Source organism: Populus trichocarpa, chromosome 6, assembly GCF_000002775.5.
Source record: "Populus trichocarpa isolate Nisqually-1 chromosome 6, P.trichocarpa_v4.1, whole genome shotgun sequence".
NCBI lineage: Eukaryota > Viridiplantae > Streptophyta > Magnoliopsida > Malpighiales > Salicaceae > Populus > Populus trichocarpa.
The window spans coordinates 5,264,560-5,291,300 of record NC_037290.2 but is presented as its reverse complement, the minus strand read 5'-3'; the positions used below and the strand labels follow the sequence as shown (position 1 = coordinate 5,291,300).

At 33.8% G+C, this 26,741-nt stretch overlaps 4 protein-coding genes across 5 annotated transcripts; 3 read left to right on the top strand and 1 right to left on the bottom strand.

The window, feature by feature from the left end:
* Positions 1-107: 107 nt before the first annotated feature.
* Positions 108-4,673, top strand: LOC18099943 (plant intracellular Ras-group-related LRR protein 6). Its single transcript, XM_006381079.3, has 3 exons — positions 108-561; positions 1,221-1,390; positions 3,737-4,673. Exons 1-3 carry the CDS (start codon positions 364-366, stop codon positions 4,470-4,472), a joined length of 1,104 nt encoding a protein of 367 aa, XP_006381141.2. The 5' UTR covers positions 108-363; the 3' UTR covers positions 4,473-4,673.
* Positions 4,674-5,631: 958 nt separating this feature from the next.
* On the bottom strand, positions 5,632-6,411 carry LOC7485491 (uncharacterized). Its single transcript, XM_002308063.4, has one exon. The coding sequence runs from the start codon at positions 6,345-6,347 to the stop codon at positions 5,820-5,822; it is 528 nt and encodes a 175-aa protein (XP_002308099.2). The 5' UTR covers positions 6,348-6,411; the 3' UTR covers positions 5,632-5,819.
* Positions 6,412-12,250: 5,839 nt separating this feature from the next.
* Positions 12,251-19,241, top strand: LOC18099941 (nucleotide-sugar uncharacterized transporter 1). 2 transcript variants are annotated; one of them, XM_024602674.2, is made up of 7 exons: positions 12,251-12,797; positions 13,436-13,587; positions 13,705-13,910; positions 13,994-14,087; positions 14,885-15,051; positions 15,159-15,329; positions 16,169-16,284. In XM_024602674.2, exons 1-7 carry the CDS (start codon positions 12,707-12,709, stop codon positions 16,206-16,208), a joined length of 921 nt encoding a protein of 306 aa, XP_024458442.1. In that variant the 5' UTR covers positions 12,251-12,706; the 3' UTR covers positions 16,209-16,284. The 2 variants fall into 2 exon arrangements, with proteins under 2 accessions (XP_024458442.1, XP_006381139.2); XM_006381077.3 differs by lacking the exon at positions 16,169-16,284 and adding an exon at positions 18,629-19,241 and having other exon boundaries at positions 12,255-12,797.
* Positions 19,242-24,159: 4,918 nt separating this feature from the next.
* Positions 24,160-25,799, top strand: LOC7485489 (probable WRKY transcription factor 11). The gene is made up of 3 exons (XM_002308962.4): positions 24,160-24,933; positions 25,087-25,212; positions 25,322-25,799. Exons 1-3 carry the CDS (start codon positions 24,335-24,337, stop codon positions 25,500-25,502), a joined length of 906 nt encoding a protein of 301 aa, XP_002308998.1. The 5' UTR covers positions 24,160-24,334; the 3' UTR covers positions 25,503-25,799.
* The last annotated feature ends 942 nt before the right edge of the window (positions 25,800-26,741 follow it).

The window sequence follows — 26,741 nt, the reverse complement described above, 5'->3', positions numbered from 1 at the left end:
GGGAACGAGATTAGCGGGTAGCCTGTGGCCCTCAACCAAAAAACAGAGAGAGAGAAGGAAAACGATAAAAAATGGAAGGAGTTGACTTTATCGAACAAGAAACATAGCCACGCAAACCCTAACAATACGGCCTAGTACTTCCAAAATCGTCATGCCCTTTCGTTATCTTCCTCATCCGTACGTCCTTTGCATTCTAAATAATGCTCATAAAAATATAACCCATACAAAAGTACCATAGCCCTTGTCTTTCTTTTCTTGTTCTTGTTTCGTTTGCTACAATAGCCTCTGCTCTCTCTCTCGAATACCTTATATCTTATAATCACCCTGTTGTATTTGTTGTATGGTTAATTTAGAGTTGTAAAGATGATGTATGAGCAGCGACAACAGCAAATGATGAATAGAGTGGATAGGAGGAAGATTAATGGAGACAGAAGGAAGGCAATCGAGGAAGAAAGGCTTGAAGTTGTTGATCTGAGTGGCATGTCTCTGGAGACTCTACCTCACCCTTCACTCAACTTAGCTACTATTTGCAAACTTTACCTCTCCAACAATGATCTGCAGGTATACACACACGCACATAAATTTCCATGTTGTTGCTAAAGTGAATATGAATAACCCAATAAAAAGCTTTTTTGCAGTACAGAAAGAAAAGAAATTAACCCTTCTCAAGGTTAAACCAAACAAAGTTTTGATCATTGATTTTAACACAACTTTTCTGTTGTCCCTTTGATTTCTTTTTTGTTTTTATGGAAATAAGCCTCAGTTGTTGCGAATAGGATTCATTTCTTTTGGAGTTGCTGAAATATCAATCTGATACCATTTTGAGTTTGAACCTAGTAATTAAAAATGTTGTTTTTAGGGGAAAAAAAGGAAAGCAATCTTATAACAATTTACTTTTTCTATTTTTTGCTAATCCCAAAAAAAAAAAAAAAAGCTTATTCCTTTTGATCCCCCCCTTCTTTGATTCAGTCTTAAGCTTCCTACAAAATACTGGTCTGCATGTATATGTCCTTTCGGAAATCCCAGTTCTATTTAATTTCTTTGGGTTAATTTCTCTCATATTTTACTCTCTTAGATCTCAAACAATTAGGGTTTGTTTTGAGTATAGTTAACCATTCAAAACCCTCTGCAGAGATATGTTAGCACATGTTTATATATTCATAGTTAACAATGGAAGCAAACTAACTTATCGAAGAATTTCTACCTATATAATTTGGCAGATGATACCGGAATCCTTAACGGCAAGAATGCTAAATTTGGTGGTGTTGGATGTTCACTCAAATCAGCTTAAATCTCTCCCTAACTCAATTGGATGTTTGTCAAAGCTCAAAGTTCTTAATGTTTCAGGCAACCTTATTGAGTCCCTACCTAGAACTATTGAGAATTGCAGGTTTGTTGTCTCCTGATGTTCTTCTGCTCTTAGAAATATATTATATGCATATAGCTCAAAGTTTTTTTTTTTTTTTCCCATCTTACTGTTAGTTTATTCACTATCTCATCATTGCGGCCTAGCTTTAGTAATATGATCCATATATGATAATAACAGTTCCATTAATTTGAGGATGTATGGCTTCTTACAATTATCTTAATATACATCAAATGAACAGGTTATTAATTATTAAAAATATTTGTTTTTTGGGGAAAAAAATGTTTTATTTTATTTTGTGTGCATGAGGTGTATTCTCGAATATGCCTTTGATATCTTCATATTAGGAATACTAGTGAAATTAATTATATATTAGCCGGTTAACTTCACGGATAATAGACAAAATACATATATTTTCTATTAGAAATTTATTAGCATCTCCATCGGGTCTATATGAATAATATACTTTTGAGAAATAAATCTAGTTTTGACTAATGGATAAATTAATCTAAAAATATATTTCACCGATTTTGAACCATACAAAAATATTTGTTGTTGTAGAATAATCTAGTGGGGATAATACAAACCTTTGACTTGTACCATTATGGACGGTCAAGGTTAACAATTACCAAGAAATCAAGGAAAATCTCATTGATGTTGAGGAATTAAAATTCAGAAAATAGTAATGGAGAGGTAAAGAGCAGATTATGATTCGAGGGGAATCTTTTTTACTTCAGCAAAGTTGTTTTTTTTTTTTTGGGGGCACAATTATTAATCGGTTCACTAAAGCAGAAAAAGTTTTTGGCACGATTTTCAGACAATCTGCAAGTGATCCATGTGTTCAGACTCCATTAATTATGATCTTGATCGTGAAGATTTCCCTTTGGAAGTGTCTTGACCATTTTCCCACCACTCATTAATTCATTTTAGACTTTAATTAAAAGATTAAGATGGCTAAGTGTAGATGTCGGCATGCTATACATATATTTGTGTTCATCATAGTTGCCAATGCCGTTTTATTTTGTTTAATATGTTTGAGATGTATCCTTTCCTTTGAAATAATAGAGTAATTAGCTTATTTTGTTTTTTTAATTTAATTTCAATGCTTAATATATGCCCTCACAAAACTAATTTCTTCTAATATATCTCTATAATATTGAAGTCACTAGTTTTAGGCACGTTCGTGCATATGAATTATCAAAACTTTGTTAAACATTACTATAGTGATGACTCTATATTTATGAATAATATTCAAAGTAAAAGATATAACATTCGCTACTTAAAAAATAATATATATATATATATATATATATATATATATAATTTTTAATAGCTAAAAATATTATAGAAATGATAGAAGCCTTTTTTTTTTCAAATTATAAAGACTATATATAAAAAAAAGAAAAGTTTTCATTTTTTATTATTATTGAATCAACTATAAAAACTGAATGCCATAATCTATAAATTTAGTAAAGAAAGGAAAGGGGGTTTTTCTATAATGGATTGAGGAAAAAAAAAGTTCTATGATATTTTGATGTACCTTTAATAGATATCAAAGGTTCTTATATGGTGGTGTTTTTTTTTAAATAAAGAGTTTATGTTATTATAAAAAGAAAAATTATTGTACGTAGTTTTCCTAAAGAGAAGCACAAGATTGTATATTATATCCGAAATGATAAAGGAGTATAGAAAATATAGTATAATTAGTAAAATGAAAAGGAAAAAAGTTATAAAGGAAACACCGAAAAGCAAAAAATAAATAAATAGAAAACACATTTAAAAATTAATTTATACAGGAAACATAAGAGTGTATAATTGTTATTTAAATAATTTAAGAGTATTATAGTCCTTAAAAAAATATAAAGGTATTATTATCAATGAAAAGTTTTTATAAAGTTGGTGTTTTTATATACAGTTATGAATTCTTCACTATATTCTTATAATAGATATTTGCGGACGAACCAATAAAAATATCCTTGAAAAACTCAAATCCCGTCTAATTTATTAAAAAATAAATTAAAAAAGAAACTAAGATAAAATTCATTTTATTTTCCATTATTATTAAAAAAAAGATTATATATATTAATTTTGAACATTTCACGTGAGAGTATTTTTATCAATTTAAATAAAAATATTTGACAAAACGATAAATTAGAGAATTATGAATTGAGAGCAATTAAAGTTGTAGAACATATAAAATATAGGATAAAATATGAAAATAAATTGAGCTAATTCGAAGTTGTAGAAAATATAAAATATAAGAATTATGAATTGAGAGCAATTAATTACTGAATTTGAATTATAAGTAATAATTACTACAATCATTCCAAGTGATGCTTACATCAAATTATATATGTACTTTTGTCTCAGATGTTTAGAAGAATTGAATGCCAACTTTAACAAGCTAAGCAGACTACCAGATACTATTGGGTTTGAGCTTGTTAACCTCAAGAAGCTCTCAGTAAACTCGAACAAGCTTGTGTTTCTTCCAATGTCTACCTCCCACCTCACTTCTTTGAAAATACTAGATGCAAGGCTCAACAATCTAAGGTCCCTCCCAGAAGACCTCGAGAACCTTATCAATCTAGAAGTCCTTAATGTAAGCCAAAACTTCCAATATCTTGAAGCCTTACCGTACGCCATTGGTGTCCTCATATCTCTTGTGGAACTGGACGTGAGTTATAACAAGATCACAACTTTGCCTGACTCCATGGGGTGTCTGAGGAAGCTGCAAAAGCTATATGTTGAAGGGAACCCACTCATTTCTCCTCCAATGGAGGTGGTGGAGAGAGGCTTGCATGTTGTCAAGGAGTATTTGAGTGAGAAGATGAATGCAGGCCACAAGAGCCCAACAAAGAAGTCATGGGTTGGTAAGTTGGTCAAGTATGGGACCTTCAATGGCAGAAGAATTGGGTCCAGGAAAGACAGACAGTGGTTCCATGTTTCACCTGATCATTATCACTCATTTGATGGTGTTGCTTCTCCTGGATACGATAGGAAATCATCTAAATACACAGGGAATCGTTCCATTGAAGGCCTTGCTTCTCCTAGACACTTGAGGATGTTCTCACCCCGTCGTCTGTTCTCTTCAAAGAACTTCTTTTAGGACTGCTAGACCGTTTGTTGCATCATGAAGTTAGACAGCTTTTAGCATACTTCAGTGCATGAAGATTGTCAGATAGGAGAGGGTGATCAAAACTCCCCCAAGGCTTGGAATCTCCTACCTGGGCCTCCATGCGTTTGCCTTATTTTTGGTTTGTAATTTGTAAATTGTAAATAAATATCTTAATGCATCATGATTAATGGATATTATCTGTTTCAGATTCTTTTAGAATCAAATATTTAGTAAGCATCCCATTCACATTCTTATATTATCCTCCAATGAAATAAAAGTTAAATTCTAAAATGTAAAGGGATTGACTTATCATGAGAAATCATACAACTCTGCTCCCTTCTCCTTACAAAAAGTTCACAGAAAAAAACTGGAGGGCTTATTCTCCTCCATTTTCCCAGAAAACCTGCCTGTCCAAACAATATGTGAAGGTGGCAAGATGGAGGAGACGGCATCATGGGTGACCATGTGGCGGACTAAAGGGAACAGAATGGTTATGGCCTTATGGGTGAGGGAAGGAAGCGTTGGAGAAGGAAGCTTGAAGTGGAGGTGTAATTGGTGACAAAGCATACAGATATACTCTCCAAATCGGCGAAGGATTGCAACAGCAGTTAATCCTTGATACAATTACTTCGCAAATAAATTCTAACCTCTGATTCTCTTCTGCCAATACAGTTTGCAAAACCCCCCTTCATACTTACAAACTACTGTTAATATCACCACTCGGAAGCTTGCACCAGTTGTGACTAGTCTCTCTACAGAGGCTTGATCTGATGCCTAGACTAGAGATTTTTTAACCTATAGATCTTCGAACAACCTGTCTAGGCTTCTTAATCAAGTCAACGGACACACCAATGAGTGGTTCAACATCATAAAAAATGCATAAAGCAACAGATTTTTGCAGCAAAAATTGCTTAATCAAGAACCCAAAACTATTACTAGAAGTAGAGCACTTAGCCGCACTTCAACTTAATAAAGGAGGCATCAATCTAGCTTAGCTAATCTTACATACACATTCAATCACCATCTCAGCATATAATCAACTGAATAATTTTAGATATTTAACTGTCAGAAAAGAAATTCAAACACCAAGGAATTCACTATAACAGTGCAAGAACATTGACGACAAGGATGAGCTTTAATCATTTCCCCATTCTGCAAAATTCGCAACTTTTATTAACAAAACTATTAAAAGTTTCATGATCTATTAGCACCACAAGATCAAATGAGAATAACCCAGATCATAAAAATCCACAATAACCTCATTTGACAATCCGCATTGTAATTTCAGACTCTACCGTAACAAAGTATCTAAAATACTTTTAAAAAAACCCTGAAAACTCAATGAAGATAAGCAGGAATCTTAATCCGAATAAAAAGCATACTCATAACATAAGCAATAACAACAGAGGAAATCCCTGCAGTAGCATAAGAAACCTTAACACTTTTGGCCCGATTTTTATCAAGTGCCAGATCCATCAAAATAATGCCAACACCACCAACAACAAACATGAACCCAGAAGAGAGCCCTTCAATTATATACTGCCCATTAACTCTTCCTGGCATGAAAACCAAAGGCTTGACAGATCCGGTATATGGGTCTTGGGTTGACCCAATACCAGGTGGTTCAACGATGACGTCATAGACGATGCCAGAGACGACCATGAAGTAGGTGAGGAGGACTAAAGAGAAAACTGTCATGGGGGAAGGGAGAGTGAAGGTGGGGAGTTTGAGACGGAGGCGTGGTGGGCGGAGGAAGGAGTAAGGAAGAAAATTGAGGAGGAGGAAGAGTGGATCCATGGAGGAGGTGGATGATGGGTCGGAGGCGGCGGCGGCGGCTAGGGTGTGGGAATCGGGTTTGGGTGCCATTTTGATTGATCTGTTGAATCTTTTGATAGTGTTGTGGGGTTTAGGGGTCTCAGGGAAGGCGAGTTTAGGAGTTTTTATTTTTTATTGTAAAAGTGTTTTTTTTTAAAAACAATTATATTAATTTGTTTTTTAAAAAAATATTTTTTATATTAATATATTAAAATAATTAAAAATTAAAAAAATATAACTTTGTTTTTTAAATTTTAACTAAAAACAGATTAAATTGCCTATCAAACACAGATCTCTCAGCACAAATCACTTTAAGAGTTCCTAGCCCCGTTGACACTCTTAAAAAATCTCAATCGTTATTTTTTAAATGAATCCTTTAATTTTCAATGGTTTGTTTGGTGAATAAATTTATCACTATTTCGACATTTAAATGTGTATCATTTTTTTTTGGTCCCCTCCTTTGAGTAGATAGGAAAATGAAATGACATTTATAATTGTTTCAGCACATTAAATGCAATTTCCTCAAATAAATGATTTTATTTTTCTTCTGAAAAGCAACTCCGTTTATTGTCAAGTAATAATTGTTTTCGGCTACTGATTTTTCATGGCATGATTTGAGCTCGTAGGCCTAAAAATAAACTTTGAACCTTTTAAATATAGGAAAAAAAGTTAGAAATTGGAATAAAAAAACAAATATTTGAATACTGATCAAGGATTTCAGGACTGCATACGACATGGACAGGTGTTGGACCTACTGCGTGTTTGGTGTTGTGATTATAGTTGTGTTTACAGGAAAATATTGTTTATAAGTGTTTGGTTAGATATTAACCACACTTTTATTACTGTGAGTCCCACATAAAATTGAGATTGAAACTCAATTTCTTGAAAAGCAATTTGGATTTGTTTTTCACGAGGGCGCATTCTCCTCTCTCCTTCACCGACCTGCAAATAATTAACTATTGCAAAAATTTCTCAAAACAACCCTAGAGGTCTCCATTGTTCGGATTTGAAAAAATCCTGCCATTTCCCAAATTTTCATCCTTGTTCCCCTCTGTTCCCATTACAAAAAATTTCCAAAACAACCCTCTTGTCTCCATTGCTCTTCCCTTTTTCTTTCTCCTTCTTCTTCTTGTGCTGCATTTCCCCGTATTCACTATTTAATTCATTCTCCACTATTCACTTTGCAAAACAGTAGAGAGCGTCTCCACTGTTTATGGGCCGGAACGGGTTCGGCTCGAATCTAAATGCATTAAACCAAGTCCGACCCAGTAAAATACAAAAAAAATCCAAAAACATTTCTCAAATATTGTGTTTTATTCAAAAAGTTAGTATTTGACATTATTCAATAGCACTACATAATTACATTAGAAGGAAATCGCATGATGACGTAGCATTTGCAAAATTTGATTGCAATTTCAATTTTATTCCTGATGATATTTTACCTGATGTTGTTGCACGCTCAGGAAGCCATAAAAACTATATTTCTTGTCGGATGGATTTTGTATGTAATAATAAAAAATACTTTATATAAAGTATTGTTTATTTCATTATGTAATAGCAATAGTTAAATCTACAATATTTCAATTAAAAACCATCAATATATATATATATATATATATATATATATATATATATATATTTTAGTTATTGTATAACTTCAATTTGAAAAGTATTATTAACAAAACACATTAAATTACTTTTTGTTCAACCTCAATTTCAGCCACAGTTTTAACCAAACATATATTTTACCAAATCAACCTCAACTAAAAGTACTTTTTATAAAATAATTTTTTTCAAACTACAACCACAAAAGCTACCATAATATCAAACACCACAATTTTCCTTCGGGGATGTAGTTAATTAAATTCTATGTTTTGGTGGAGTTCCATGATGATAATGATGATAGTGATCTTAGTAGCACAATATGATTTTTCAATAATCATTTTTGCAAGGATTTTTAAACATATATGGTTGAAAAAAGAGAATATCCTATTCTACTAGATATATTCTAAAAAAAAAAACAATGGAATGAATCTCTAGTAGTGTTTGTTTGTTTGTTTTTATGGTTTATAGAAAATTCAATTTTTTTTTGTTTTAAATTATTTTTTTAGTAATTTTAGATCGCTTTAATATGTTGATATCAAAAATAAATTTTAAAAAATAAAAAAAAATATTATTCCGATATATTTATAAGCAAAAAAAAATTAAAAAATAGTCATTATAACAATATTAAACAGACTTTTAGAGCTGTTTTTATGTTTCAAAGGTATTTTAAAAAATGTTGTTTTATTTTTTATTTTTTTATATATTTTCAAACGAGTAAGATAAAACATAGAGCTGTTTTGGAGTATTAAGACATCAAATCACTCACCGTCGTCTTATGTATAGTCGTAGTGAATGGAACCACGTGCATTAGAGGTAGTGATGTACTTCAGGTATTTTCAAGAGATGGCGTTCACATATGGGGTTAGGGATGAATTCTCCTGAAATAATTTTAAAGGCGAAAAACGAAGAGCCTGCTATTTTAATAACTAGAGATGAACAAAATTCTTTGCAAACGTTAAAATAAAGGATCTACGGGTCACATTATCTATTATTTTACCATAAAGCTAAAAGATATGGTTTTTTATGGTAACCATCACTCTTTATTCTCTTATATTTTATTGTTATTTATAAGGGTATAATTTTTAAAATTTTTAATTTGATTCTTAAACTTTTCTTTTACATATTTGAGCCTAAATTAGAGTCAAGTTGTATTTTTTTTTTTTTGCGAGGATTGAATTACAAGATAGATGACTGAAATGCAATACACATAGGTGGTGCATTTGAATTTGTTAGTGAACTATATTTTTGTTCTTTGTATTTTTTTTTTTTGTTATAAGGTGACCGGTCCTTTGTATTTTTCAAATATTCATTTCAATACTAAACTTCAATTTCATTATTTTTCAATCCTTATTTTATGAGAGGAGAGAGAAAGGCAATTGCTGAAATCCGGCCTAAAGAGAGAAAGGCATTGTTTCAACGATTCCACCCACCAAAACGTTAGATTTTTATTTCAAATGGTTCCATATGATGAGGAGAATTTGAATTAAGTGTTTTGTTACCTTGAAGATACCTAAAAAAAAAAGATTTGATCCAAGGAAGAAATTGGGTTTCGAGTTAATTCTTGGTTTTGGGCTGATTTTTTGTGCTTTGGGGGGTTGAGGATGGGTTGAACAGGGTTATGAGAGTGTTTTCTAGGTATTTGAGGTCGAAAATTGGTTTATAGATGACAAACACCAGGCACCTTGATTTTTTGGCCACTACAGTGACCAGAATCTGGGCATACCAAACGACGCGTCATCTGTTGAGGTAGAGGACACATTGTCTTCTTCTTCTTTTTTTCAAATTGAATTGAGGTGGACGAGCCCCATTATGTTACAAAAAAAGCTCGCGCGACTGGGCTTGACGTTGCAGGCCCTCGTGCGGGCCCTTTAGTCATGGGCTAAACACTAGGCTTGGCCTCATTATTTGTTTTTTTATTTAAACTTTATTTATATGTTCTTAAAAATAATTTTTAAATTTGTATTTTACTTCTCTGTGATTTGTTTTACTTATTTATCCTCTCTTAAATAGTGATTAGTTTTTAACTATATTGGATTTGTTTAATTTTGTAAGAGATTTGTATTAGTCATTTGTAGTTTTTTTAATATTTTTTATATATTAAATTTATTTTTATAAATGAAAAATATTTCTTTATTATGATATTTTTAATACATGCAACCTCGAATAGTAGTTTTTTCTTTTTATTTTATCTAATAACTCTTATGTATTTATCAATTTATATTTCAATTGATTTGAATAAAAAAATTCATTAAACACTACGAGATAAATTATCCATATTATGATATTAAATATCTTGATTTACATTTGTCTCTCACTTTTTCTATTTTTTTCCTTTAAGAAAAAAATTATGAACCCAAAATGGTTTTGTTGGGGTGTCTTTTTTTTTTTTTTTTACTGAACTTGACTTTTGTTTTCGTCTATTTTTTTTCTCATATTCTAAAAAAAATAGTTTAATAGAAAAAGTCTGACGAGTTTAACTTTTCTTCTTCTTTTTTTCATTACTGTTTTCAGCATCTTAGTATTAGGTTTGTGTTTGATTTTGCGATCGTCTATTTTTGTTATATTATAGTTAAATAAAAAATAGTTTTTCAAAAAATAAATTATAATCCCACTGGAGTTAATAACTCGGTTCATAGGTTTCGCGTGCTAACCCAGACTACATGATTCATAGGCTTGACGAGTTCAACTACCGGGCGAATATGGTTTTTTTATTGTTAGTCCTTTAATTGTTTTTAATAATTTTTTTATTTTATCATTTAATATTGGATTAGTTAAGAAATAAACAGCGAATATAATTAAAATAATAAAAACATTATTAAACTCAATAAAATTCATGACACGAGTTATTTAAAGACTAAGATTAAGCCAATTTGTCAATGTTTTAATAATATTTTAAAAAAATATTATTTTTATAAAAAATTAAATTATAATTTTACCAATTATTAATATTATATTTACATCTATAAAATCAATTAATTTAATTGAAACTAGTTTTCTAATGATTTAGTTAGAATCTCGAGAAAGCTAAATTTCAATGTTTCAAGGAAAAAAAAATCAGTGGGATCCACGGTAGAATGCGTGGCCATAGACTATTGTTATAATATATGACCAAAACAATTGTAAAAGAGTCAAGCGTCCGACACAGATGATGTGGCCTCGCAAGTGCATGGTACTCTTGAGACCTACCAGGTCACGTGCTGGAGACGAAGAATGTGACGGATGTTGTCTTCTTCGAACCCTAGAAGAAGAAGAATGTGACGGAGTTTTTCAGAATTGGGGATGAAGCCTTATTTTTCAGAATTTGGTCCCCGAGATCTTAGATTGTGCAAAATTAGCACCTTTATTTCTTCTATTTTGTTTCAAGTGGTATTAGTTTAAGAATGACATTGTAGCACGCGAAAATCAGTTGAATTTCGGTTTCCAAGTTTGATAATTGTTTTTGGGGATTTTATCCGGGTATTCTTACATCCTTTTAAAGGGTGAGACTAGTCCCATTCGGGATTCGTGACTGCCCCTTTTAATAAATGCACTTCCTGCGAATCAAATTTATGTTCTCACTTTTACAAAAATATAATAATGTTTTAAGTTTGACCGCTGAACAACATCGAAAATTTAATGCAATTAATAATAAAATCGGATGAAAGAATTAACTTTGTTCTAGAACTTAAATCTCAAGGACTTTCAATGACAAAAAGAACGAACTACCTAGATGGGAATTATTCCTAGTATCAATATGGAGTTCAAAGCTCCTTAAACCTCTCATCCATTTTAAATATTGTAATAGTTCTTGGCCTTTTTTTTTTTTTTTTCTCTTATACTTTTAGGGATTTAACTTAACTTGTAAATCGATTTATTTTTCCAATTATTATCCAAGATTTCAAGCCCATGTGAGATCATAACTAAACAAATAATTTCTTAATATGTTATGGGGATGGCTTGAATCAAACTCAAACTTAGAAAAACTTTGATATGAGCACACAAATTAAGAGTTGATTAAAGTTTTAAGTTATATCACTGGTAGTTTTTCAATTAAAGAAACAGTCGGAAACAAGTCAAAGCAAACTGCCGTGATGGGTGGGAATGTGGGATGGCATGCAAGGCATAATTCCGTGGAGGACCCATCAAGAAACTTTGATTAGTTTGCTTGATGCTTTTCGTAGCATTTGTTTTTTTTAATTGTGTTTTTTAAGAGTATATTATTTTTTTAAAATTTATTTTTAACATTAATATATTCAAATAATTTAAAATAAAAAAAATATTTTTTTTTTTGGTTTGAAAAACACGGCCGACGTAGCAAAACAGGCCCTCAGACGCGAAAACAGGCCCTAAGGAAAAATGGGGAAACATAGAAAGAGAAAAGAAAAGGCAAATCAGATTTCACGCGGACAGGCAAACACAAAAGACACTCTTGTTCTCACTACTTTTTCACTGTTCGGTCGGTGTGATTAAGAATGTGAGAAAGAGAGAGAAACAAAAGACCACCTTGGTTTCTTGAATCTCCCCCTCCCTCCCTCTCTCCCTCTCTTTCAGCTTCTAATTTCCGCTATCAACGCCCTCTTTGTATCCCACGTGTCACTCTCTCTGTTTTTTATTTGTATCTTCCGCATTTCATTTTTCTATTAATAATTATATAAAATAAAATTCCAGTTTTTGGCAGTTGTGTTGCATATGCAAGTGTGCTTCTTTTTCGTAGTTATCAAAAACCAGAAACGGGTTACTTGTTTTTTGAGAGTTTAGAATTAGGAAGGAAGTGGTAGCAGTTTGGACTGAAAACACAGGAAATTGAGTTGCTTAGTGAAAGAAAGATGCTCTATAGCCGTGAAATTTTGAATTTCTTAGGAAGGAAAGATGTGAGGAAGATACTCAAGAGGAAAGACAGTGATGCTGGTGAAAGAGGTAAACTTTTTTAAGGAATTTGTTTAGACCCCATTTCTTTATTTTCTTTAAATTTCCCGAAGTTTCCTTCTTTGTTTGATTTGCATTGCTTCATGCCACTCAATTTATCAATTTAGCTTATGTTAGTATCAGTCTAGCAAGGCTTCTCTAGTTTTTTATGTAAATTTTGCTATTATTTAGTTGCTGCAATTGCTGTTTTTGGAGTATGTAGTTGGTTTTTCTTGTTATATATATATATATATATATATATATATATATGGGTTGTAGCTCTTTAACTCTGTTAAATTAGTGGCTGATTTTGATTTTAATTATTTTTTTCGAAAGGGATGAAAAACAACTGAAAGATTGTAGAGTTGCCTGCCTAGCTGCTCAAAATCTGGGATTTTGCTCATTATATATTTGCTTTTCACTGTTGTCAAGTTTAAATGTTAATGATTTTTTTTTCTTCTTTTATTTAAAATCCACTCGTCTGCTCAAGACATGGTTAATTAGTTTATTATTTTGTTCACAGAAGGTGATTGCTTTGCTCATTGGCTAGTAGCTTTCTGTGTAAACCGTGGAGGTTTTTGTTACAGTTGCTTGTCCCCTTAAATGTGATTGATTGATCTTCATTTTCATCTTTGTGCTCATCAATGCAGGAAAAGCTTTGGAAGAATTGCGGTCGTCTTTATTTAGCAGATTTCGCTTTTCTGAAAGCGCAAAGAGACAAGAGAAACGATCATGTGGCCCTGTCCTTGCTCTTACATTCAATTTCTTGGTTGCTGTTGGTATTATTTTCATGAACAAATGGGTTCGTATTCTAACATTTGCAAATGTGTATTGCTATATCTAATTGTATCAGCATCTTTTATTGCTAAAAGTAGAAGCTTCTTTGAGTTGATTTGCCTTTGTTTTCTTTTCATGGCAGGTGCTTCAAGGAGTTGGCTTCCATTTTCCTATATGTCTTAGTTTTATTCACTATTTACTAAGCTGGGCACTGATGGCCATTTTAAAAGCTTTCTCTGTACTTCCTGGATCTCCTCCGTCCAAATCTACTCGTTTATCTTTATTCACTCTTGGCTTTGTTATGTCCCTCTCTACTGGCCTAGCTAATGTTAGCCTGAAATACAATAGGTCAAATATGGCATTCCCATTTTCCACAACTGTGTAGTCCTGTTTAAAGTGTTGTGTTTAATATGTTTCATGATTTTTTGCAGTGTTGGTTTCTATCAGATGGCTAAGATTGCTGTTACGCCGTCGATTGTTTTAGCAGAATTTATATGGTTTAAAAAGAGAGTTTCTTTCTCCAAGGTAAGTTTTTGCTCATATGCGATTAAGCACTTCCGCACAAAAATAGGCTTTACCATTTGTTATGGTGATGAAACAATCTGAATAAGAAGGCATTGATCTTTCTCTTGTTCATTTTCAACTGATTGACTTGTGGGAGAAAGATCATTCATGTGGGAAGTGCTTTATAATTTTGAAAGTGGCACAGAAAGTATCAATATGGACTCATATATGGATAGCATTTGGAGTTCCACTTTATTCGGAGAAATGGTTTATCAATGAACATTTTTTTCGTGAAAATATCTTGGGCTTTAGAAGTGGACTTGCTCATAAATGCTTTAGTCTTGTATCATTATTACCTTTGCGAGACTAAAATCTGCTTTGATAGTTAGGATTTGATCAGTGAAGACTGAAGGTCATGTTTGCTCATGTTAGAATCTTCCAATTAATCCTTGCATCTTGAGGCATGGAACCTCTAGCAACATATTTGGACATGTGGAACTTATACTTTCCATCCATTAAATGAGTACCATTACATCTAGTTTACCTGTTGAAGGACTAACTTGCACCTTCTAGGAGGAATATAATTGGAAGTGTTAATTTCTTTGCTTATTTTGTTTAAAGTCATCCATCATCTTTAAAATGTACTTTCAAAATCATGCATTGAATGAGTACCCATAAATGGCTTTGTAAGTTGATTCTGGAAGTTTCCTTGTACATGGCATTTCTATTAGGTGGGAATTAATGAGTGTAGAGCGACTAATTTCTGCAAGTAACTTAAGTTGACACTATCCCCTGGGTTCTTCTATGAAATCTTTCAGGTGGTTGCACTTGCAGTTGTCTCTATTGGTGTTGCTGTGGCTACAGTAACTGATTTGCAATTCAGCCTCTTTGGTGCTTGTGTAGCATTGGCATGGATAATTCCTAGTGCAGTCAATAAGATTCTCTGGTCCACTCTGCAACAGCGGGAGAACTGGACAGCCTTGGCGTATGTAGCAGACTTTATTTAAAGTTTTTCCTTGTAACCCCCCTCATTTTCATTCCTTACCACCCAATAGCATTTCCATCTTACATGACTTGTGAATCAATTAACAGGTTAATGTGGAAGACTACACCAATTACATTGTTTTTCCTTGCTACTTTGATTCCTTTCTTCGACCCCCCTGGTGTCTTCTCCTATGATTGGAATTTCAGAAACACAGCACTGATTCTCTTGTCTGCTGTTCTTGGCTTTTTGCTTCAGTGGTCTGGTGCTTTGGCGCTTGGGTAAGTGGGCTCTCTTCATTCTTTTTACTGTCACAGGCCTCAGCCTGTTTTGTTCATGGTTGCCATTGCAGTATTTTCAACCTCTGAGTTGTGGCACATTAATTATGATTTATAGTTGTAGGATATTGAGTTTCAATTGCTTGGGTGAGAATTCCCCATTTTAATGATCTTGCACTTTCTTTGTTGAAGGAAAGAAACTCAACATTTTTATAGAACTGGCATCTAGTGATTTATCCAGTACTGTCCTTTGTCCACAATTTGAGAACCGAAGTTGCAACCTTGGTATAATTGGAGAATTCTCAAAAAATTGCTGAAAATTTTTCTTCTCCTAGGAGGTTTATTGCAATTGAACTTGCTGTTAATATCTACCATTTTTTCTTCCCCAGGCTACTCATTTTATTGCCTTTTTGCAGACACAAATGTATCTGTTTGGTTTCTTACTGACATTATTTCCATTGCTGTGGTCACTTTTTACCATTTTTCATAATGAATGACAGATGTAGCCTGACTTGGTTTTAATTCTCACAAAAACATGACTTGGTTTTGTGCATTTTCTGATTACTGTTTAGACTAGGCTTTGGTGAATTTTCTATAGTAGGCAAGAATAATAATAAAAACTTGAACGAAATTAGATATGAAAAACTATAATAATTGCACTGTTACTACAAAATCAAAGAATAAGGATGTTTCTTACTTTAATCTGTCCAAAATGTTCTCGAAATGCTTTGCTAATTGGTATAACATTATTTTCTGAGGCTTAGACATCAAATATGTTGATAACTGTAACTCTACTGATACATTAGGCCTAAGAACACATAATTAAGTTTTTTCATGAGCAGGGATTCCATATTTTCTTGTGATGAAAGGCAGATAAAATAAGGAGTATCATGTTTTGGTGGATACATGAAGGACAAAAAATGGGATGGGGAAAACCTGGGGAGGGTGGTGGGGGTGGGGGGGGGCGGATGTGGAGGAGAAAAGGTGTAGAAGATTCTAGAAAAACCCTGGAGGAAGCTGTGACTCCAATTTAAGAGAATTCTTTGCAGTTTCTGACATTTGAGATAAGATATTGCTGAAAGGGCCAAGAGGACGATGCTAGAAATTGTTCTTGTTGGGTTATTTGATGCCATAAATATTGAGAATGGACAAAATGGAATCTGTATTGAAGATTTGAGAAATTGCAGTTAAACAAGGAATGCAAAATGAGATTAGCTCTTGAATGTTCTCAGAGCCTATTGTCGGCCTCGAGACCTGTGCAAGTGTAAAGCATAATCTGTTCGTGACTTCGTGGTTGTGCAATCATGGGCTTGAATGCGAACCAGACTTGCCCATGATGCTCTAAAGGTGGGTAAGTGATGAGGATAAGTTTTTCATATAAGATGGCAATTTTGATTTGGGAAGTACAATTATCTATTGATTACCAGAGAATGGTTCTTGTTGCAAGGAATGGTTTGTGCCATTAAAGCTGTTAAGTATACCTTGAGGTGAAACTTAAAAATAAAATAAAATTGAGAGGGTTTGCTTTATGTAGCAAGTTTTGGTTGGTCAGGAAGCAGTCTCTTGATAAAAAAAATGACCATAGCTGAGATGAGAATGTTAGGACATGCGTTGAAATACAATAAATGACTGCATAATTAATGAATACATGCATGAGAAGGTAGGTGGTGCCTATTGTAGGTAAACGAAAGGAAGGGTATATAAAATTCTTTGGCCACTTACAATTTAGACCAATGGATAATCAGGTGATCAAGTGTTATTGCATTCAGATGATAGGAGTGAAGAAGGGAAGAGGTAAACCAAAAACAATATGACATGACACTTGGTCCATGACATAATTGCATACAGGAAAAGGATCCATGTAGCCAGTTCTAAGCCTCTTGCTAGTTTGTAAAAGGGTGCTGGACCGTTTGGTTAAGCTGTGTTCTAAATCTACTCTTGAGTTGTGAGGATTGGTGTCTGAACTTATGCCCCATTGTTACAGTGAGAACATATAACAAAAACTTTTTAGCAGGCCCTTAATTGTGTTGGCTCATTGATTATGATTACACGGTTGGGTTGGGAGGTCATTGATCTTGGAATGGTATTATAAGCTTGACATCATTGTTGGTAGTTGCAGAATGCTTAATGTGTTTTGTGTTTGTTAAAATGCAAAAGAGTTAACATGGGCTAAATTTTATCACTTTGACATTAGAATCTTTTTCTTAAATCTTCTTGAAGAGACAAGTACCATGTGATCATATAGATGTGAAACTGATAGGCATAGGGGCAACATTGATTTAATTGGAAGAAAAGGTGAGGTAAATTTCAAAACACAGACATTCTATGAAATCTGCACTGATATACCAAGCCAATAAAATTTCAAATCCACCCCTTTGCAGCGTTGGATAATTCATAATAAAAAATTTAAAGCTTGTTACATCTGTGGAATTCTTGGACCAGCTGCTTCTATTAGTAGGATTTACAGGCTAAAATTATGTTTATACTCTCATTGACCTTGGATTTCAAAGAGCCGTCTTCTCCAAAACCAGTTTATGACTACTGAATTCTGACCAGAAATCTACTGCTTGACTATAACCTGGGAAACAAGATATCCCTTCACTGTGTGTTGTCTTTATGCTGAGAGCAAATATGTTTTCAGTTCTGCTTGTATTTGTATTGATTAACTTATATTTTATAGATTCTATAGCCAAGGGTTTGTTAGTTATGAGGTAACAAACAGGAGGTAAATTGTTACAAGAGCAATTTTTGCTAGGAAATCGTTAAGGATGTCAAATAGGCGCAGTCTTAAAAATAACTGGTACCTGCTTAAAAATTTAGTGCAAGGTTGATATTGAACTGGATTCAATCAAGTGAGTAGTAAACAATGTGAAGGGTCCTAACTGTAAGATGCAAGTAAATGAGAGAGTAGTGTTATAAGTCCAATTGTTTTAGGAGGAGAGAAAAACAAGACGACTTTTCCTTTAAAACAATCTTAATGATTGTTCCTCATAACCGCCCTATACAATGCCACCTCTCCAGTTTTCAACCTATATGCTGCATGCCTAAAGAACAATCAGGCTGCTGATTGCTATATGTTCATATTGTTGTGTGCTCTGTCTTGCTGTATCCATGTATGTATAAGATGTCACCATGCGAACTAACTTGAAGAATGGAAGCCCGCAGCTATGTCTTTAAACTAATATTATTTTACTTGCTAAATCTTAAAGAGGAAGTTATGATAAATAAACTGGACATATCTACCTGTTGGATTTCGAGTTGGATGTTTGGTTCTCATTCATTTCGTCTCATTTAATTTTCAGGGCGACGTCTGCTATTTCACATGTTGTTCTTGGTCAATTCAAAACATGTGTAGTGCTTCTTGGAAACTTCTGCATCTTTGGCTCCAATCCAGGAATGACCAGTATATCTGGCGCATTTATGGCTATTGCTGGCATGTCTGGTTACACATACCTCAATATACACAATCCAAAGCCACAAACAGGAAAATCATCTCCCAGGAAATCTTCCACACAATCCAGATTGAGTAAAGAAAATGGAGATGGCCATGATGGCTATGGTGGAGAATCTGTGTAACTCATCTCGGTGAAGATGGCTTATTGGCTAACACGCAACAACAGGTTTTTTTTTCTTTCACTTTGGTGTTGCTTCATCTATAATTTGTTTCAAATCGAGGTGCTCTCTGTTTAAATTTCTAGAGGACTTCTAGAGTAGGCAGCTGACCATAAATTTGAAGTAACCCATCCTAAGGGCTTTGTGTGCTGATGCTGCTGGTGCTTTGCTGCTCTTAAGAATGGACCAACATTGTATATATAGGCAAGTTGTTTGGTTAATTACACAAATATCTTGATTTGATTATTGTAGTTTGTTTTTGTTTCTTTTTATCTGTACCAGCCGTTTACTGGTTCTTATTTCCGTGATAGCTCTTCTTGCATAAAGTCAAAACCCTTCACAGAGGAAGGTATTTCTTTCCATGCATCAACCTATCTTCATGTGAAGACGGGACCCTAACTGTTGCTATTGAATGTGGGTTTTCTAGCTAAGGTTGACTAACCTAAACGTTTTGGGTCTCAACAAAATTCATAAATTTTGTTAGTTGGATATGTTTTATAATGCTAATTTATATTATAAAATATTTATTTTTGCATTAAAAGTCTTGCTTAAGAATAATAATTATGAAATTAATTTGATTTCTAATAAAATATTAATATTAATTTATCTAGCTTTGATATTATCAACTCGAAGAAAAACCTCACAAATCCTTATAGCCCGCTTACCAACTAGGGTTTTTAGGTGTACAAGTAGTTTTTTTTTTCCAAAGAAAAAGGGTTTGCTTTCAGCCTTTCATGCGAAGGCACTTTTTTGTTTCCCACCGCATAAAGAATTCCATTAGAAAAATGGATCAAGTCCAAAGATTACGAATGGCACAAAGCCATAGAGGACAGGGGCCAGAAGGCATCTTGGTAGAACTGAATAGTGTAGAAACAAAAATGTTGATCTGAAAGATTGAAAATTCATATTGTAACAAATGTTCTCCAAATTCAATGATGGATTTTTTCAGTTCTTTCTATGAGAAGCTCTCTCTACGCCGCCCGCGATTCCCATTAACGTACATTCTCCGAACTCCGAATGCTTAAAAGTTCCTGAAAATGGAGATGTGGTGCTGTAACTTAATTGTAGACCTGTGTCTTTTTCATGATTACGAACACAATCCCCTGGGAGCTTAAAGCTCTGCCCTGAAGTAACAAAACATAGGCTCGAGCAGAAATACATGAATAGTTCCAAATGCATAGCAGAGTGGCGTTAACCTCAACCTCTCACCTTCTGTATCTAGCAGTGTTGCTGCCTGTTGAGGTCCAAAACAAACACCAACCCCGGTCTGATCAGGACAAGGTAAAGGAATGCTCACGAGGCAGTGGCAACAATGTTCTTCGTTAACTGAGGCATGGATGCAAGGAATTAGAAACAGCAGAGCACGTCGAATGTGATACCAATATTTTTCAAGCTTCACGCATCTAGAATGGTCTCCCACTAGAGAAAATCTCTCAATCTCATAAATAGCACAAGCTGCGGGAATTAATTACCATGATGCAAGGCAGCAGATTCATCACTAAGAAGAGTGCTGATTTAAATCTGGAAAACACTGTATGGAAGAGAAAACACTGTATTTTAGTATATTTTATAATTCATAATGTAATAATAATAATAATCAAATAAATCCGTGGGCACAACCTCTGATACAACATTCTTCACAAGTATTAATTAAATGAAACTAAGAGGTAGAGGAATTATTGTAGCCATATTTATAGCATCTCTATATTCATTTTTACTATAGATTTAAATAGTAAAATTATAATTTAAGACAATAATTATTATGACAAAACTCATTCTCTCTCTTCATCTTAACCTCCTCTCGTGTCTCGTGCTCTCTCTTGTTAAAGACAAAACTATAGTTTAAGACAAAACCAAATATACGTGTCACTTTTCTCTTGATGCTCTTTGGATATTTGGTCTCGCTTTTGCTTTTCTATTTTGTTTGCATTTTAATGTAAAGAAGAATACATGCGTGCCCTTCTTCTATACAAGTGAAGGGACCTCACAACACAATTTCATGATATGCGTTTCCACTTCGTTTCAAAGAATTTATATGGATCGAAATAATTTGGTTTTTTAGCAGATCTAATGGGATATTGAGCGTCTCTTTGGAAGGTCCAGATGGTCGTGTTATCGGGGAAAACTTGTTGGTTTATTAGTAACTACTAGCCCTGTATTGTTGGATGGAACCTAATTTCAAAATATTTTTTTAAATAAGTTTGTAGATGTGGTGCGTAGTAGTTCATGGTAGAGAAAGATAGCAAGGAAATGTTATCCGCAACAATGGGTGGAAAGTCTCTATCAGCTGGCTTTGTAATTTGGATCCTTGATTGCGAACAAAACTGCCGCTGCATCACATTCAACAAAAATAGGTTGCGGTGGCTGAGCTTCCCTGAGTGCCATGGCATTCCATTTTGAGCAGAAAAAAAACAAACAAACATGAGCCACCAGGCTCCTTCCATCCACGATTTTGTTGAAAAAAAACCCTAAAATCTTGTAGGGTTGGTTCATGTCAATTTTATACGCTACAGAGTTTGGTCCCTTGGGCCCCAATACATGCCCTGGCTAATAATAAAGGAGCCTTGCCTTGCCATTTGAAAATAGAAACGTTGGGGATGGCAGAAATTGACGCAATCTCCAGCTATGTCTAGTAGGCGTTGAAACTCTTCGCCACGTGTGTTGCTAATAAATTACTCAACCTTCAAGCGCTGACCTAAACAGCAGTTATTATTACTTAAACCATTACAGAGTTTCATTCGTTGGATCTAACAAAAACCCATCCAACGGCTGGAAATCCCACCTGCTATCCCATGTTGAAATCTCAATAGTTGGTCAACAGTTTTACTTTTTTTTTTCTCCCTTCTTTTTTTTTTTTTAAAAAAAGAAAGTCAAACAAAAACCTCTATAGATTAATTAGGCTTCCCCCGATACCCTCCAGTCTCCACCACTAAAATATCCTCTCTTTACCTTATTACCCCGTTTGCTTGCTTGATTAAGGAGTGAATTATAATTTAGTCTTTGTAGTTTAAAAAGTCAACAAGTTGGTTCTCCAATTCACGAAAAATCACATCCAATCCATATATCTTCATATATGTTAAAAAAGATTAATAATAATAATAATAATAACAACAACCTTGTGAAACATACATGGATATATATGTGGACAAAACGCAAGTTTTGTAGAGGGATCAGTGCAATGCTTCTTCACACGTTGAGAGAGGAAATTAAACAACAAGTTTATATTTAAAAGCTCCATTAACACACACGAGAGATTTAATAATACTCACGCTATAATTACCGAATATTTATAATATACGAGGGAGATAAATAAAAAAAAATAATGCTGTCTGCTTAGATATTAACTAAAGTTAATAATTAAGTTGATGGTGAGAGCTAATGAAGGATTAACTTATGATTTCTTAAATTGGAAGAACAAACTTGTTATTTTTTTTTTTTAAAAATTACAATTAATATAGTCTATTGTTATATTATTATGTGATTTTGAAATATGTTGTTAGATCCAACAACTGAAAACAAAGTGTACATGAGTAAGTGCACAAAGAGAGAACAAATGTTCATAGGAAACTTCTCAACTGATAGGCTGATGTCCAGACAAGAAAGCATCAAATTCCTTGTTGCAAGGTAAAGGAACGTCTTTGACTATAACATAAATTATCACATAGTACATCTTTTTCCAAGCATTATTAGCAGTAACTCTTTGACTTTTAATACAAACTTTTATGCTATAGTGCCTCTCTTTCTTTCTTTTTAAGTAGTACAATTGAAAGATTTTTGTTTTAAAAGTTTTTTAGTTTTAAAATGAATAAAAATAATATTTTTTTTAAAATTTAATTCAATCTTAGTACATAAAAATAATCTAAGAATATAGAAAATTAATTTAAAACTACAAATATTTAAAAAATTCTTAAGAACATGGTTAGAAAGCAATGCCAAATAAATTTTTAATTGCTAATTGAGTGTTATTTTTACTATCATACAAGATTTAGAAAATATATTTTAATTTGCTTAATAACTCATGGTTTTTTGCTTTTCTAATAATATTAATTATATTATAACAAATAACTATGAGGAAATTTTTTTATTCATTTATGATTTTGAATTTCACAATTTGGATATAAGAAAAAAATACATTATAGCTGAGTCAACATCAATTCACGCATACAAGAATTTGACAATGTCAAAATAAAGAAAACAAATCATTATTTTGATGAACAAGAAAAAATAACCTCGGTTAAATTAATTGGTAATTTTCTTTTTAAAAAAATATAAGTTTATTAAATTAAATTAAGTCACACTTTGGATGAATAGAAGGGGGAAAAACTACTAGTAATTTAACTAGTAAAAAAATATAATATAAACCATTTAGATGGTGGCCAGTGGTAAAAACTTGGAATTAAGAGGTTTGCTCCCTCTGTAGTCTCAGGTTCGAGCCTTGTGGTTGCTCATATGATTGCCACTGAAGGCTTACATGGTTGTTAACTTTAGGGTCTGTGAGATTAGTCGAGATACGTGCAAGCTGGTCCGGACACCCACGTTAAACTAAAAAAAAATATATACTATAATTTAAAATCCAAACAAACTAAAAAGTAAAAAACAGCCATGAAACTTTCATTGCAATTAGTGATCATTATAATTATAATTATAAGAATATAAATAATTTAATATACATTGATTTCAACGATGTTCTAGAAATCACCTTGTTAAAACCCATAATTAAAAGTCCAAACTAGCCAGGAGACTTTAGGGTTTCTCATTTGTAAATTGTGGTCAACATAAATTAGATGAATTAATAAGCACTACTCCATCTGCTTGCCTTCAAAGATGTTCTAGCGATCACCAAAACTCAAACCTTTGTCAACCCAATTTTAAAAATAAATAAAATATTACTCTCTCATGATCAGCTTTCTAAGTGTCTGGGCTGTGTTTGCACTGAAGTTTAAATAAATTTATTTTTTTATTTTTAAAAAATAATAAGTCTCTGTTATCTCATGTGCATGTATAGTCTGTCACCCACTATGACCATTGACTATCCCCCAATCTAGGAAAAATCAAAAGCTACCTCCACCACCGTGACAACCACCATCAAACTACTCGATTCCCCCCTAACCTTTCTCTTCTTTTTATTACACCACTAGGTCCCACCACTTGCCACTTTCGTTTCAGACTTTTCTTACAAGTCCCCCCCCCCCCCCCCCTCTCTCATGCAAAAAGTCTAACCATTCTCCACCCTTAGATTGACATTTCCATGTTGACCTTGCACCCCTTCATTTCTCTTTTATAAACCTCTTCTCATCAATCTCCTCCTCTAAAAAAAAACACCACCCCCTCATCTTCGTCCTCTCTCTCTAGCTTCAAGTGCTGGGTTTTGTTCTTCTTCTTCCTCGTCTTTCATCATGGCTGTGGATCTAGTTAGGTATTCAAAGATGGAAGATCAGATGGCTATACAAGAAGCTGCATCAGCTGGGCTCGAGAGCATGGAGCACTTGATCTTTGCATTCTCTAACCAAACTCGACAAAGCCACCAACTTGACTGCGGAGAAATCACAAACTTCACCGTTGCTAAGTTCAAGCAAGTCATCTCCATGTTGAACCGGACCGGTCATGCCCGTTTTCGCCGTGGACCAACTTCTTCTCCTTCTTCCTACCCGGTTCCCGTCCGACCTGTCCCTCAAGAGCCTCAAAAACTGAACCTTGATTTTGTTAACAGTAATAGCCCCCCTAAAGCTGAGTCGAAAAATGACCTGTCTTTGGGTAGTCAGTATTCAAAGGATAGCCTTAGCTCTGGCACCACTACCTCATCCTTCGTGTCTTCTGTTACAGCTGATGGGAGTGTCTCTAATGGGAAACAAGGTGGCTCTTCTCTTTTCGGAACTCAAGCGCGATCTACCGGAAAACCACCTCTCTCATCGACCCACCGCAAGAAATGCCACGATCATGCCCTCTCCGCCAGAAAGATCTCCTCCGGTGGAAGCTGTCATTGCTCCAAAAGAAGGTAACAATTATATACCCAAGGAATAAATGATAATTACGAACCGGAAGGACATAGTAATTTTTTTTTTTCAAACAAAGCTCAGAATATTATTAGGAATTTTTGAAGGATGGAATCTAAAAATTTTCTGATTTCATTTTGTTTTTGTGATTTTAGGAAATCAAGGGTTAAGAGGACAATAAGGGTACCAGCCGTGAGTTCCAAGATTGCCGATATACCAGCAGATGAGTACTCATGGAGAAAATATGGTCAAAAGCCAATCAAGGGCTCACCATACCCAAGGTATTATTTTATTTTATGCCTTAATCATCCGCCGTTAATCATGTTTATTTTTTTTTGACCCAGTCTATGATTGTGAAATAATAATAATTTGCGTTTTCTTCTTGCGTAGAGGGTATTACAAGTGTAGCAGTGTTAGAGGATGTCCAGCAAGGAAGCATGTGGAGCGTGCCGTAGATGACTCGGCCATGCTTATCGTGACTTACGAGGGGGAGCACCGTCACTCACATACTCCGTTGCCGGGAGACGTCACCGCGAGTGCTGCAATGCGACACGTGTTTCACTCAACATGAGAAAAGCTGAGAAGCCAATGATGGACACGTGGTGAAGGACGATCCGTCTTAGACGGTAGCGAAAGGGCCCGGACTCTCTGGCCGTGACGGTGTCTCTGGGAAGAGTCAGAAAAGGGAAAGAAGGTCTGATAGACTGTAAAACAAAATTGAAAGAAGAAATGATGGGCCACATGCAAGTGGCTTGGGGATTTCAAATCTTGTGTAAAAAAACAAAAAAGATTAATGTAGAATAGAAATTAAAAAGAACTATTATGAAAATTCGTCGGTATCATTAATTAATTTATGTTCTTTTTTAAAGATACGGGATTGGATTCTTGGATGGAAATCTTCGGAGTGAAGGAGAAGAGGTCAAAAAAGACGTGGGTGGGATTTAGAATATTTTGCAAGTGTCATTTAGTCAGAGGAAGGTCAAAGGAACTTACAGGCATTGGGGCCATGACAGCTATGGAGGTGCTGCTGGTCGACGACACCCATCACATATGCTCCTTGTTTTTTTTATGAAGAAAGAGGATACAATTATTCTTCGTTCATCGGATGCCCTAGCTTTCTTGGGTTTTGAACAGTGGTGGGTCTTCGGGGGTTTCGAGTGTGTATAAATTAATGAATCAACGAGTCGGAACCATTAAAAAGTATAAGAAAGTTGACTATCTCGTAATAGATTTTTTTAAAAAAATTATTGAAAACGATCCGAGTATTTTGATATATTAATTAATTAAAGAGTTATCGAAGAAAAATAGAATAGTTTACGGTGATAACATTTTTATCTTTTCTTTAATCATTCCAAGTGATGGATGAATCTCCTTGCGCACGAAAATGAAGGTGAAGAACTGAAAAGAGCTGGGGATGCCTTGGTGTGGAGAGAGAAATATTTTGTAATTTTAAATTGTTTTGAATGTAAAAAATAAATTTAAAAAAATAAAAAATATATTATTTTAATATATTTCTAGCAAAACAGTATAATAAAATCAGCTGAAAATCGAGTTTCTTGCACGGAGCAAACACCAAATCCTCCATTTATTATGTCAAATAATAATAATAATCCCACTAAGGAAGTTTAAGTGGTAATGGATTTCCAAAGTTGATGAGCCTTAAAAAAGGTTGTGTGGGCTTAGTAATAATGGACCTTGAGGATTGGATGGGCTATTTACCCGCCTTCTTTGAACCAATTTGGATATCGTCACTCTACCTTTACTCCCTTTACAATCCACAGATTAAATAAAAATACTACCGTATAGCCAG

Coding starts and splice junctions, on each gene's coding strand:
- LOC7485489 (XM_002308962.4), top strand. CDS start 24,335: ATGGCTGTGGATCTAGTTAGGTATTCAAAGATGGAAGATCAGATGGCT. Junction 24,934..25,086: donor TGTCATTGCTCCAAAAGAAG/GTAACAATTATA, acceptor TTGTGATTTTAG/GAAATCAAGGGTTAAGAGGA. Junction 25,213..25,321: donor AAGGGCTCACCATACCCAAG/GTATTATTTTAT, acceptor CTTCTTGCGTAG/AGGGTATTACAAGTGTAGCA.
- LOC18099943 (XM_006381079.3), top strand. CDS start 364: ATGATGTATGAGCAGCGACAACAGCAAATGATGAATAGAGTGGATAGG. Junction 562..1,220: donor TCTCCAACAATGATCTGCAG/GTATACACACAC, acceptor ATAATTTGGCAG/ATGATACCGGAATCCTTAAC. Junction 1,391..3,736: donor AGAACTATTGAGAATTGCAG/GTTTGTTGTCTC, acceptor CTTTTGTCTCAG/ATGTTTAGAAGAATTGAATG.
- LOC18099941 (XM_006381077.3), top strand. CDS start 12,707: ATGCTCTATAGCCGTGAAATTTTGAATTTCTTAGGAAGGAAAGATGTG. Junction 12,798..13,435: donor CAGTGATGCTGGTGAAAGAG/GTAAACTTTTTT, acceptor TCATCAATGCAG/GAAAAGCTTTGGAAGAATTG. Junction 15,052..15,158: donor GAGAACTGGACAGCCTTGGC/GTATGTAGCAGA, acceptor ATCAATTAACAG/GTTAATGTGGAAGACTACAC.
- LOC7485491 (XM_002308063.4), bottom strand. CDS start 6,347: ATGGCACCCAAACCCGATTCCCACACCCTAGCCGCCGCCGCCGCCTCC.